At 38.5% G+C, this 14192-nt stretch overlaps 2 protein-coding genes across 3 annotated transcripts; one reads left to right on the top strand and one right to left on the bottom strand.

The window, feature by feature from the left end:
• The first annotated feature begins 521 nt into the window (after positions 1-521).
• Positions 522-2154, top strand: LOC105277261 (protein BCCIP homolog). The gene is made up of 3 exons (XM_011335507.3): positions 522-751; positions 1119-1373; positions 1482-2154. The coding sequence occupies exons 1-3, from the start codon at positions 677-679 to the stop codon at positions 2007-2009; spliced, it is 858 nt and encodes a 285-aa protein (XP_011333809.1). The 5' UTR covers positions 522-676; the 3' UTR covers positions 2010-2154.
• A 5-nt stretch (positions 2155-2159) lies between these two features.
• LOC105277260 (shootin-1) lies at positions 2160-14089 on the bottom strand. Of its 2 annotated transcripts, XM_011335506.3 has the most exons (11): positions 13916-14089; positions 9931-10028; positions 8098-8532; positions 5387-5500; positions 5201-5295; positions 4846-4999; positions 4484-4612; positions 4261-4406; positions 3494-4031; positions 3323-3381; positions 2294-2440 (listed from the first exon to the last, which is right to left on the bottom strand). In XM_011335506.3, the coding sequence occupies exons 3-11, from the start codon at positions 8525-8527 to the stop codon at positions 2294-2296; spliced, it is 1812 nt and encodes a 603-aa protein (XP_011333808.2). In that variant the 5' UTR covers positions 8528-8532; positions 9931-10028; positions 13916-14089. The 2 variants fall into 2 exon arrangements, with proteins under 2 accessions (XP_011333807.2, XP_011333808.2); XM_011335505.3 differs by lacking the exon at positions 9931-10028 and having other exon boundaries at positions 2160-2440; positions 13916-14088.
• Positions 14090-14192: the final 103 nt, after the last annotated feature.

Here is a 14192-nt window from a genome sequence, read left to right as displayed (position 1 = left end):
TATTATAAATTTTCGTATTTTATTATAAATTTTATATCTAATATTCCAAAAGTTTGAAAATTTATGATGAAATCATAATGAATCGGGATCAATTGATAGAGATTTTCAAATACATTTTAGCAAAATTTTATTATATTTTTTCCATCAGGATTTTATGTTTAAATCTGTCCTTTATCTTTTTATTTTATTTTTGCGGCTAATAGCTTTTTCCCACTTTTTCCAAGTAACAATATCTTTCGGCACTCGAAATAAAGAACGTTTCTGCTCGGTTCTACTGCCGGTCTTGCAATTCGGTACCGCACACCATTTCGTCATTTCAATAAACGTTTCGATAACTTTTGTAGTCAATAACCGTTTTCCAATAAGAGTCATGAACACACGTGGGTTCTTATCTCCGGTTTTTCAGGTTATATTTATCTGCGGACATCGATGACAGCGACGAGTAGTGGTTACGCTAGAAACTAAATGTGTCTTCAAAAAGCGGCCATACTCCCACCACTGAAATTAGAGGTAGTTTCCAGACCTGTATGTAAGACCGTGCACGAGGCCAACGAGTGGCGCCATACGAAAATTGTTCGCTCAACATAACCTCCATGTAATTTCCGAAATCGTTCCTTCATTGACGAGACGGCACATGATTATTTGAGCATATCCACCAGAAAATCATTTGTACGTGATGGCTGCTCCGACGAAGAAGCGTGCGGTTGACTCTGACGAAAATCACGTATCACTCAATGACGATGACATACAGGTAAAAAGCAATCATTTGTATTGCGCAATACTGGTTAAGTTAACCTCACTAGCGAACAGCTGCACGTTGCGCAGATTTACATTTAGCTTGGTTGTAATTTTACTTGACGGGATTGACGCGACTTTGCGACGTCCTCGTCGCGAAGAATGAGCATGATCGAAATGATTTCGTACATAAGACGAATGGCTCTGTTCAGGTGTTACTTTGTATGCGTGTAGTACGTGTCATTGCATCTAAAATGTACAGTAAAGTAAAACAATTTGCTGATAATTTTTCTCATTACAAGTCATTCGTCAGGTACTCTCGAGTCATTTTCAAATTGGATTAGAAACTTTAAGAATAACGTTGTGATAAATGCCAATTTTAGGACATGCTTCAAGTAGACTTTGAAGGCTTTAATCCAAGCAACTCGGATTATCATGGCATTAAGATTCTACTCCAGCAACTCTTCCTTAAGACACACATCGACTTAGGCGAACTCACAAATATAATAATATCTCAGGATTATATAGGCTCTGTGATTAAGCAGGCTGTGGATATAGATATGGATGAAAGTAATGACGACGACGACACTGTCAATCAAGTATTCGGTATCACAACTGTTATTGACATCACCAAACAGGTGAGTGAAATTAATCTTAATACTCGATTCTTGTAAAATTGTATTGCCATCTCTTCCTCTTTCTTACAGTTTTATTTAAATTATAATTACAATTAAATCGTTTTTCAGAACGTTCCGTGTATAGAGCAACTTAGAAATCTATTGAAGCAACTAGCAACCAAACACGCCGAAGATTCCACTTGTAGGATGATAGAAAATGTACTGGAGAACGAAGAGTTGGGTCTGATCATCAATGAGAGATTCGTTAACATTCCAGCCAAGATCTCAGTGCCAGTCATAGGGAATTTAATTACCGAAATAAAACGTGCCCAGAACAAAAAAATGCCATTTAACTTTTCGCACTACTTGCTTATCTGTAAACTGCATAAGCCACTGGATAAAGAGTACAGGATCACGGAAAGTAAGAGTGAAAATACCGACGAGGATTCTGTACTGTGGAGTAATGTGGAAGAAGAAACCTTCGCGGAAGAAGCTATTGCCAAGTTCCAATTCTGTATCTCTAAAGAATCCGACACTGCTTTATTTGGAAAATGGGCTGAAACGGACTGCGAAATGATTCCCTACAGACAAGTGCTTCTTTTGGAAGCCTCGAAATTGCAAACCGTGTTCGACACAATAAAGGAGAAGTTTTCTTAATTTCGTAATTGGCAGATTAACGTAATTCCATAATATCGATAAAGCATTAATTTTCCTACGAGACTACTTTTTAAGATACACATTGTTACGAACGTTGCAATATGAAAGTGTGAATTAATTTATAATAAAGATAATTTCTTTTAATTTCTCTTCTGCGTGTATGCGATGTGTAAGTGTGTAATGGCATGTATGTGTCAAATCGTTTTACAATATATCTTTTCGTACGAGACTTGGTATCGACTTAAAATCTTTGGAATATCAAATTGTTGAAAAAAATCCAATTACTACGATGCCGCATCCGTAGATTTGAGAGACTGCCTTATCGGTTTAGCTCTCCGTCTCATAGTGCCAAGGATATTTAACATTTCGGAAACTGCTGGCGGCGCACTCTCTGCTTCTTGTCGTCTCCTACGCGCTTCCTCTCTCTGTTTCTGAAAACCAATGTTTGGTACAAATGTACATAGCAGAATGCTGTGCTTTACTTAAACGTAAAAGACATTGATAAAATTTAAAGGATGCTTAAGGGGATGCTGGAGTTGCTAGTGAACTTTTTTTCACTATAGCGATGGTAATTGCAGTTTCGAAAATTCTCTTTATTGCTTGTGCAGGATAAAAAATCCTGTTCCACAAATGAAGTATAGATAGAAAGAAAGCCCGCTCTACAGGACTTTATATTCAAAATGGAAAAAAGTTAGAAAAGACAAATGCAAGTTTTTAACTTTTCCATTTTGAATATAAAGTCCTGTAGAGCGGGCTTTCTTTCTATCTATACTTCATTTGTGGAACAGGATTTTTTATCCTGCACAAGCAATAAAGAGAATTTTCGAAACTGCAATTACCATCGCTATAGTGAAAAAATAGTTTACTAGCAACTCCAGGATCACCTTAAGGGGAAGCTGGAGTTGCTAGTGAACTATTTTTTCACTATAGCGATGGTAATTGCAGTTTTGAAAATTCTCTTTATTGCTTGTGCAGAATAAAAAATCCTTTTCCACAAATGAAGTATAGATAGAAAGAAAGTCCGCTCTACAGGACTTTATATTCAAAATGGAAAAAAGTTAGAAAAGACAAATGCAAGTTTTTAACTTTTCCATTTTGAATATAAAGTCCTATAGAGCGGGCTTTCTTTCTATCTATACTTCATTTGTGGAACAGGATTTTTTATCCTGCACAAGCAATAAAGAGAATTTTCGAAACTGCAATTACCATCGCTATAGTGAAAAAATAGTTCACTAGCAACTCCAGCTTCCCCTTAATAGATTAATGGACATCTTCATGATGTATTTGAGATATTTATCCGATTTGATACTCACGTCTGTTTGCTTTAGCGTAAATCGACCGCCTTTAATTTGATTGATAATATCATCGATGGCTGAAAAATATTGGATATACATGACCTCACGATTTATAACTCTTATTCGTCAACGACAGAATATTGAATGATTAAGCCCCATGACCGACAAAATGATGAATAGCATAGTTACCGGGTTGTTGCGCGAGCGCAGGCGTTTTCTTCGGCGTAATTCCAAGCATGTTTTCCATGTCGCTTACGGCTGTACGCTCCGACGTCAATTTTTCTTTGGTTAGCAATTTTATCGAGGATTGCCCAATCGGTGACATCAGTGGCGGCGGCGGTGGTGGCGGCGGCAATGGTGGCGGCGGCGGTCTCGAGACTTTTTCCTCTAACTCGCTGACTTCCTGTTTTAGGCATCGTACGACATCCTCGAGTTCTGCCGCCGATTTCTCGGCTCTTTCCGCTCTCTGGAGAACCACCTCTAACTCGGACTCTGCGAGCTTCAACTTTTCCTCGACAATCTCAAATTCCACATTCGACTCTTTCTCCTCCAACTTCTCCTGCAGCATTTGCACTTGGGAAGCGTGATTCTGCTGCTCCTCCTCTAACAGCCTCTTCAGGGATTCCACTTCCTGTAGGACGGTTAACAGTCTTCCATTCGGGTCGTCTCCGACCTCGGCCATCAAAAGTGCGCTTTGATGTGCTAAGACGTTTCGTTCTTTCTGGACCTACGCAAACAAATAAACAAATTGATCAGCGCGATATATGGAAGTGGAACTGTAATCTCTGAGAATATTTTTATCCGCCAACCGTGTGTGTGTACAATTTAAAAAATGCTAGCAACTGTATATTTAAATTATATTTGTTATATTTCCCAATGTTAATTATATTACGAGTAGTTTTCGAGCAAAATTATAGCCGAATCTTGCATTCTGCAGAAGTAAATTAATAACGCACCTTGTCGGCTTCTATTTTCAGAATTTTCGCGTTTTCCCTTTCGCGGTCGCATTGCGTCTTTAACGCCTGCACTTCCTCAGCTACCATTTTCGTGACTCTCTCCATATTTTCTTTGTGTATCTTCATCTCTTTAATTTTTTCCTCGCCTGCGACAGAGACAAATCAGCCGGTTTAGCGTGTTTTACATGGAGGGGAGGGAGAAGGATAGAGTATGCCTTCAAACCTTTTTGCCGGAGGGCTTTTTCTTCCTCCAGCTGCGTGGTTAGCTGCGTCACCTGTTCCTGTGCCTCGAATTCCTGAAGCCGCGCGGAATGAAGTTCCGTTTGAAGCCGTGCTATTTCACCGCTCAATTCTGGAAATGAATATATGATTTAAAACTGATTTGCATAATTGTTATTTATGCTAAATTTAACTAAATAAAGTTTCTTTCTCCATTTGCATTAAAATTAACGCCTTAACTGAGAAAGGAATTTTAATCCGAGAAAGAATCCGGGAAGAAAGCGACTTAATTCAAACTACGTGATTTAAACTTAAAGTATAATAATTTCGGAAAAATATGTAATGAAATCATTCAACTGCACTGACCTTTTACCGTTTGCCTCAATTGATCTAAATCTTCGAAATTCGAATCTACCTCGTCGGACACCTCGAAATCCACCGCCTTCTCCGGATTGCTGTGTAAAAAGTTTTGCGCGATGATTTGGGACCTTCGCTTGAGCTCGCGGTTTTGTCGGTACCACTAAGGTAATAACAAAATTATACATCAATACATCATTGTACAAAAATTAATTGACATAATTCTCTGATAAAAATTTAATAAAAACTGTGGTAGGTAATAAAAATCGTAAAAAAGATCGTTATGTACACGTTACACCTGATCAGGTATCAGGTATCATTATGTACATGTTATATCTGATTAGGTATCAGGTATGTGTTATACCTGAGATGCTTGTTGCATAGCTTTGTGCATAGCGTTCGTTTCCACGTCATATTGATGCTTTAGCTGTTCGTACTCCTTGCACACTGCTTCAGAAACTGTAAACAATCGAGTACGTAAAGATTAACACTTTTACAAAGTAGTCGTTAGAAATACGCGTAACAATTTGATAATTTCGTAATAAAATACCTGTTCGCAATTTTAGCAACTTTTGCTCTCTCTCTTGAACGTGCGATTGCAGTAGATTATTTTCCCTCTGCAAATGTTGGTACTTTTTCTCCAAGTCTGTGTACTCCTTAGTTGCTACAAAAGAATACGATTCTGATAATGACAGAGCGTGATCTCTCAATGTAACTCATTCTACATTTAATTCCTATTTATTCTATTTTATCCTGCATTTTAAACGCTTCAAAATTATACCGTCACACAAGCGTTGAACGAATCATAAATCAGTGCGGACAAAGTGAGTCATTTATCAAAGATCGAAGATTAAGTTGACATATGACAACCGGATTGAGGCCATGTAAAGATCGTCGAGAGACGGTCAATGACGTCATCGATCGTTTCTAAGGGAATTGGCAAGAAATGAAATCATACTAGCTAAAGAACATCGACATGTGTGCAATAACTTCTTATCCTTTAAGTAGTTTTTGCGAAAATAGAAAAGGATTAAACAATTATGTATGCGTATTGAAAGTTGCGTTACTTAAGGGGGGAGCCTGCTTTAGAACGCTGAAAATAAGGTATATTTTACGAATTGTTTTTGGAGAAACTATACAGCGGATCATTATAAAACTTTGATGCATTTATTAGTACATGTTTAAAGATAAAAAAAATTATTTTTTTATTTGAATATATCGCTTGTAGAGGTCGTCCTGGAGAAATCTTAGTGCAGCCGCGTCGCCGGCGTTGCAAATTGGTGAGCATTCTCCTGCCTCCAAATTTCGTCTAAACTGAAAAATTGAAATATCTTCTCGTTATTTATGAATTCCCATCGTCGATGAACCAAAGAGAGAAGAAACAAGTTGAAAAGTGCCAAAATGGTGGAGCTTGGAACACAAAAGTACGATTTTTAGGCAAAGTTTTTGAACTTTTTCATGCAAAAATAATTGTTTAACTTAATGTTTTTATGAATATTAAAGGTTCATCGACGATGGGAATTCATAAATAACGAGAAAATATTTCAATTTTTCAGTTTGGATGAAATTTGGAGGCAGGAGAATGCTCACCAATTTGCAATGCCAGTTGCACTAAGATGCCTCCAGGACGACCTCTACAGGCGATGTATTCAAATAAAAAAATAATTTTTTTTATCTTTAAACACGTACTAATAAATGCATCAAAGTTTTATAATGATCCGCTGTATAGTTTCTCCAAACAAATTCGTAAAATTATACCTTATTTTCAACGCTCTAAAGCAGGCTCCCCCCTTAATGCTTCGTAAAGTGCTGTTTGACATGTTCTCTTTTCGTTGGCAGGATTTCAAATATTATTTTTAAACATCCTTGATCAATCGTAAAACTCTGACGCATCGCGTTACATTATGCATGAATCGCTTACGAGGCAGTTGGGTCGCTTAATTACCTGACGCATATTTAAACGAGTTTGAGGCTTTAGAGCACCACGTCCTCTCGTGATGCAATAATTTTTCTCGGCGCGTGCCCTTTTCGCGCAAATTCGATCGACAACTCAACTGCCGATCAATCGATACGATATAAATCGTTCCGAGAATACAAATCCCGCGAACAGTTTGCACCAATAATGTTTTATCTATGTCAATTTGTAATTCTATCGTGCGTATCGAGACGGTATGACTAATAGAGCGTTTTATTGCCTTCGTTTTACATGCAGAAGTGAATCATAATAATGGATATAGAACTCAACCGTGGAACAATAATCGTGCAACGTACGCACTGTCTATTATTTATGAGGCGCCGCACAGTGGTCAAGATTACCAAAAACCTGGTCGAAAATCTGTACATGCTCAAATTATTCTAAATCATATATATAACTGCAATTGAGTGATTTTCCCATAATTCTGATGCAATGTAATTAATATAATATTAATTATATATACAGGGTGTCTCATTTTAAAAGTTGCACTGAAACATGTCTTCAGGGAAGCATATAGTAATTAAAGCAGTTCGGCGCAGTTTGGCGCAGATAAACTTTTTCTTATTTCTTTTGATATATAATTAAATTTTAAATTCTGTTTGATTTATCGCGCCGACTCACGACGGGGACTTTGAATCGCAATATTTCATTAGTGTTACATCACAACAGCACTATCTTATTTTATTTCTATTAACTGTAATAAAAATTGAATAAAAACAGCGTTATCAGAAGCACAAAGGATACAATAAAACAAGGATGAAAAGATTTAATAACACGGTACGTGATAACTTCGTGAATGAAATCACAATTGTGACACCGATTATGGCCAAAATCATATTAGAGACTTACGATAATGAACTTTATACATTTATAGCTCTCATAAATAAAATTTGTTTGGACTATAACGTTAGAGAAATTTAGTACGGACTTAGAACTAACAAACAATAATGTAATAACGATAAAAAAATTTTTTTTTAATGGATTTTGGCCACGTTTTCAGTCGTTTTGACCACTGTGCGCCGTCACGAGGAAAGTCTTATAAAGGCGATTCATGTCGCTGCTATTGGTTGGTTTAACATGTCGAAATGCTCAAAAGAAGTCTCAGAAATAACGAGTCGGCTATCCGATAACACAAACATTAGTTTTCAAGGCATTATAGAGACATGAACATTATAGTACACATAGTTTCTTATCAGCGCGTGTTCGAGATTATCTACAACGTATTTGTTCACACGCTCGAAATTCGCTTATCGTCGTGTCATTTGTCGCTTCCAGCTGATAATTACCGGCTTCGCTCCTCTGTAATAAGAATTTCCGTTTCTTCTCCGACTCGTCGTACTTGCTTTTCCACTTGCTCTCCACGAAGCTGTTGCTCCTGTTGATCTTGACGACGTCGTTTGTCCTGTAAGTGCTCACCGGCACGAATTTCTCTTCGGTGTTTCGCATCTCGATGCTGGAGATGGACAATGGATTGTTATTGCGGGGTCTCAGCTGCACGACGGAGGCGTCGAGCTTCTCGAAGGACGCCTTTTGAGCAGCCACGGTACCCGTTCCGCGGCCGAGCTTCTCGAAGGACCCTCTGCGCTTTGGAGGACATTTCTCTTGGGCCTTGATCGCAGCTGATATTCTGGGTACCGGAATGTGAGAGTGAATCACGCTCGGAGACGTCCTCGGTGGCTCCGTGCTCAGGACAATGCTGAATTCCGTCTTATTCATGGTGCCTGTGAGAACAAATGCGCTTGTTAGTTCATTCCACATTATGCTTTATTGCGGTTAGTGATGATAACGGACAATAACAGACATTTCCTCGGAGCAACCGAGTATTAGAGCAGCCTGTCTTTCCCCAAGTGTGCGTGATGTGTCATTTAAGTGAAATTATGATAAGATATTGTATAGCAGACACTGTTCTATAATTAATATTGACAGGAAAAGATCTTTTTCTAATCTAATCTTGTTCATAATTGTTCAGATCTCTCGAATTAGTTTTGTGTAAATTTCAAAATGACATAAATATTATGTGAGACATAATATTTCAATAAACACGTTGATATATCTTCATGGAATTATGATATTTGACAAGTATCAGTGACTGAAATCTCGAAGACGTATTTCGTCTTCATGTATCCAGATAGCCAAGTCTGCCGAAAGCAGATGATGCTAACTATCTGCTATCAACTATTGCCAGCCAAAAGACAACAAATTTTATACAGAAGTTGTTATTAACGATTAATTCGACAAATTGGTGCCAGAAATGTAACAGAGCTTGCTCGCAAAATCTAAGAACAGATTGGCGGCAGAAACCGAGCAGAATCTGCAAACATGGCTTGAAATCAGATTGTCGACAGAAATCGAGCAAGATTTGCGCGCGCGGAATCTAACGGCAGATTGGCAGCAGAAACCGAGCAAGATCTGCGCGCGCGGAATCTAACGGCAGATTGGCAGCAGAAACCGAACAGGATCCGCAGCTTTTGACAGTATTCAAATTTACACGGCTATGAATATGTGTTTTCGCTCCGCACCTCTATGCAGTGCACACGTCGAGTTCTTACTCGATGTTAAGATTTAGCCTAACAGTTATATAAGTTAATATACGCGCCTTGGCATGATAATATTAATTTTTCTGAAAATTTTTGCACTTGCGGCACAGAGGCTCCCATGGACAACGTCCATGTAGTTCACGCACGCCACGAGCAATCTGAAGTTCGAAAGCAAAATTCGGACTTCAGATTAGAATAAATTAACAAGAAGAGAGAGATTATGCAACGAACTGTCAGAAAGACACATCAAGCCAAATGCACTTTAATTTAACAAACGAACAAATGCGTTCTTTTAACAATTTATAGTGTGTTAAAAGTAAACACATGCTTTAATATATCGTAAATATGAATGGCCAAAAGCTGCAGATTCTGTTCGGTTTCTGCCGTCAATCTGCCGTCAATCTGCCGTCAAATGTTAACAGATCCTGCTCGGTTTCTGCCGCCAATCTGCTGTCAGAGTCTGTTAGCAGGCTCTGCTGGCAGATCACTATCCTAATGCGGACATAACGGATGCCAATTTGCTATCAACTTCTGCAGTAATCTGTTGCCAATCTGCTGGCAGATTGCACACATTTTGCTTACTGGGTATATATTCTTCATAGGCAGCATCATCGATCCTGTCGATTCGATTCGATCAAATTATATAATTAACATCCACGTACAAGTAACATCCCACGTTTCTATATCAAATGATCCAAGAAAAGAAAAGAAACTTATTCAAATACATATCGCCATATCAGTCATAGCTAAAGACACCGCTTGATAACATTGGACATTTCCAAAAATAAACATATTGATCTCAGTGAATCCCAAGTTCGAAATAGCGTCGTGTCAAAATATTCTTGCGCCTAATCTTCCGAAACGCTAAATGTACGGATAAGGAATCGCAAACTTGTAACATTCAAATGTTTAATTTACGATATTTCTGTCTTATAAATCAATATCAAACAACGGATATTGAAAGAGACAGATATAATTGGGAAACAATAAGGTATCCAGATCGATTCAGAAGTATTCCCGATACCATCTCTGTCGCGTTCACTCTCGCCGCGAAATACGATCGTTGCCGGGATGGAAGTTTGTGCGTTTCTAAAATAGGATTCGTTCAAAAGTTTACTCGAGTTGGCTTTAGACGCACGCACGTGCCGAGCTTCGCGGGAGTAAGGCAAACCTCCCCATTTAAAGTTAATTCGTCGGAATGTGTCTGCATGTGTCAGGGCTCGTGCGGCCGATCGTTAAACCAGCGAAATAGACTTGGGATGTTTTCGGTTGCTTTCCCCAGCTAAGAAGTCTGCCAGGTGCGCAATTGCTTCGATAATGATCAAGCATATTGTATGATTGCTGTTCTCGCTTCTGCTGCGTCAACGCTTCTACATTCTCGGCTCGCCTGAACGCTCTCACAAACATTGAAAAAAGTTGAGAAAAAATTCACTCGGTCGAAGACGAAACGCGTGCTTGGATTGTAGAATACGCGATTCTCTGTACCTAGAATATTTAAAAGAATACAATTAGATCACCGAACGCATGAAACGCGCGCTGAAGTAGCAAGAACCGCGCGTTCCAGTGTTAAAATCGATACTTGAACAAACAGGGGTGTATTCTCAAAACACGTGTACCTGAGACGGTTACCGAAGACGCTAAACGGATGCTTAACAATTACACAGGCCGACATTTTTAGACTTTTTGTCTGCTGTGTGAATATAAAATATCATTTTCGATGTATTTTTTCACGCTGAACACGAATCCGGCCGCGAAATTGCTCTATGACGTCAGGTTTTTGAGAAAAATGAGATTAAAAGTGTCAAAAGTGACGTTTTTTGCCATTTTTATGAATTTTTCGCTGGTAAAATAAATTTTATTTTTTACTTTCGTTTACGCCATCTTAAAGTGCCAACTTTTATCTTTAAACTCGATTTTTCGAAACTCCGTAGGATTTTTTTCGCCGAGTTAACCACTCCGCTGTCAGACGAACATTTCGGCCTCCGTAGCACTCAATTTTAAGTATTTATGATATTAAGTTATTAAGTTTATATGTGCCTATGTACTTATATAATATCTTTTTAATGATTTAAAAATAAAAAAATGAAATTATAAAAAATGATAAAAAAATGAAAATTAAAATGATAAAAAATGATAAAACAATTTAAAAACAACAAAGCTAAAAACATTTTTAAAAAATCAAAAGAGTGTGATGTAGGCTGCCTCCACGTGGTGCACTCTGGTAAACGTAGAAGGTTTGTAAAATCGCTCCTACTGCGGCTAAACGGTCTACGAACAAAGAACATGGTGCAGGATACTGTGTTTGCATCAGTAAGGTATAGTTAATTTTTGCTCGTGTAAAGTACATTGTACACAGAAGATTTAAAATGCCAGAATCTCATTTGGGGAAGCGAAATGTAACCCACCCAGAAGTAAAAAAACAGTATATACCAAATTTTATTGAAATTCTAATAGTTTTACAAATTTTGGTCCGCCATATTGGATCGGCCATATTTAATTTTTAAAATCTTATCTCAGAATTGGACTCAGCGACCTCAAAAACCTTCATATTAAAATCATTATTATCCAGTTCTGAAGTTTTGTTCTCCAAGTACATTTTTGGCACGAAATGTTCGTCTGACAGCGGAGTGGCTAACTCGGCGAAAAAAATCCTACGGAGTTTCGACAAATCGGGTTTAAAGATAAAAGTTGGCACTTTAAGATGGCGAAAACGAAAGTAAAAATAAAATTTATTTTACCAGCGAAAAAATCATAAAAATGGCAAAAAAACGTCACTTTTGACACTCTTAACCTCATTTTTCTCAAAAACCTGACGTCATAGAGCAATTTCGCGGCCGGATTCGTTTTCAGCGTGAAAAAATACATCGAAAATGATATCTTATATTCAAACAGCAAAAACCATGTCGGCCTGTGTTATTGGAGCAACTTGAACGTGGTCGTGATCTACAATAAACGTGCGAGATATATTTTAATTCATCTTCGCTTGACATTATCATTACCTACACGGAATTTTGATGTTTGATTCGGAGAAGAAAGTGTTTATTTAAAGTTTATCGAATCCACATCCAACAGAAAGGACAAATCCGTAGAAGTCATGTACGTCACGTTGTGTAAAACGTTGTCAAAGGAATGTTAAAATATTACTCCGTTATCTAAAACAAGGAATTCATTATACATTCAAACAATAGCGCGGCTTAGATACTTGTGTTCGTCTCTTTCTTCTTGTGTCGTTACAGTGTACGGTGTCATCGATCGTGATGTCACGCTACGTAATTTGCACGTATATGCACACACACACACACATGTGAGCATGGCGCGCACCCAGCATTATTATGCATTACTGCGAACTGGCGGCGAATAACGAGCAAAGTGCTGGATAAAATCCAATTGATAGGGCACGGACTACCTCCACGTGTCCGGCATTGTGCTTGGCGCTAGACTGTAGGAAATAATCTTCCCAGATAAAACAATCTTTGGGTGTGAAGTGTCCATATGGACGGAGTGTGACGTTAAGAATTCTTGGAACGTGCATCAAGTCCACGTTAAATTCATAGATAATCACGACAGGCAATCTGTTATTCTGTCGTGGTCCATTTATGCATTGCATTTAAATAATAAATAATTAAAATGCAAGACCATTTAGCTCGCCACTACAAGAATCATTTAATCCTTCTATATATAATTGAGACAAGAAAATAGTCTCAATTAGTTATATCGCGTATATTAGAAGTATAATAATATCAAAATCTTGTTTAAAAGTTCACTGTTACAAATTTAAAAATATATTTATAAGTACTTGTATGTACCTTATACTTCTGTTAGCAAGGACAACGTAAACGTTAACAATATACGTTAAACGTTGAGAGAAACTTTCATACGCGAACATCGTGCATGCGCGATGCACGATCGATCTAAACGCAGCTACTAGATGCAAAACACGTAATTTTCATTCCCCTGCGTTAATCGCAGTCAAATTTAACAACCGACAATTAAAGTTATCCGGTTCACACGTTCGCTCAAGCAGAAATTTCAAACAAAGACCGTTGGAACTTGTAATTGTTAATCACGACGCCATACGCGCAATATAATGGACTTCGAAGTCGCATATCGTGATCGTGTGTTCAGAAAGTGCGAGGTCCTTTCACTTTTCCTCTTTTGCATTAAAGGACGACGGCTTGTTTCGTTATACGCGATACTAGATTTCATTTAGCGAACCACTAACGCGCACCCAGCACAAACGAGCGATCTCTAAGGCACTTCGAGCCTCGTAAGTGGAAAAAAATAGAAAATCATGTGCAATTATCTCATAATTTTAAATCCGAAATCCGCGTACGAAATCTTGCACAGTTCGCGTCGTGTTATTCTATTATTTTCTGTATTCGCGCGAGAAACACGTACAATACGTCGTGATAAATAAACAGCAGCGCGGAAACGAGGTCATTGTCACTCGGGATTATTTCTGCGCAAATCAGATATAAATCCAACGAATCGCAATGACGGAAAAGTTGAGGCTGAGAAAGGCAGCAAGATAAATCTTCGTCTTACACACGTAGATAGTTGCACTCACATTTGTTTGACGCACCACGGCGAAGGAGCGATTAACTACACGTTCTTACACGTTCCTGCACGTCCGGCGCATCGAAAATCGTGCGGTCGAGGACGTGACGCCGAGACGGAAAGCTCGAGAGCGCGTTCTCACCGGCGCGCGTTCACGAGCGTACTGACGCGGAGCGGAGCGCCTCGCTGTAACGTTACATTATCTCGAGGCGAACATGCGGGCCGCCACGCGAAAGAGCTTCGAGAATGCGAGAGTATCGTTTCCTTAAGGGGGTATTCTAGTGTAA

Source organism: Ooceraea biroi, chromosome 10, assembly GCF_003672135.1.
Source record: "Ooceraea biroi isolate clonal line C1 chromosome 10, Obir_v5.4, whole genome shotgun sequence".
Lineage (NCBI taxonomy): Eukaryota > Metazoa > Arthropoda > Insecta > Hymenoptera > Formicidae > Ooceraea > Ooceraea biroi.
This window is presented reverse-complemented; position numbering and strand designations above follow the sequence as displayed.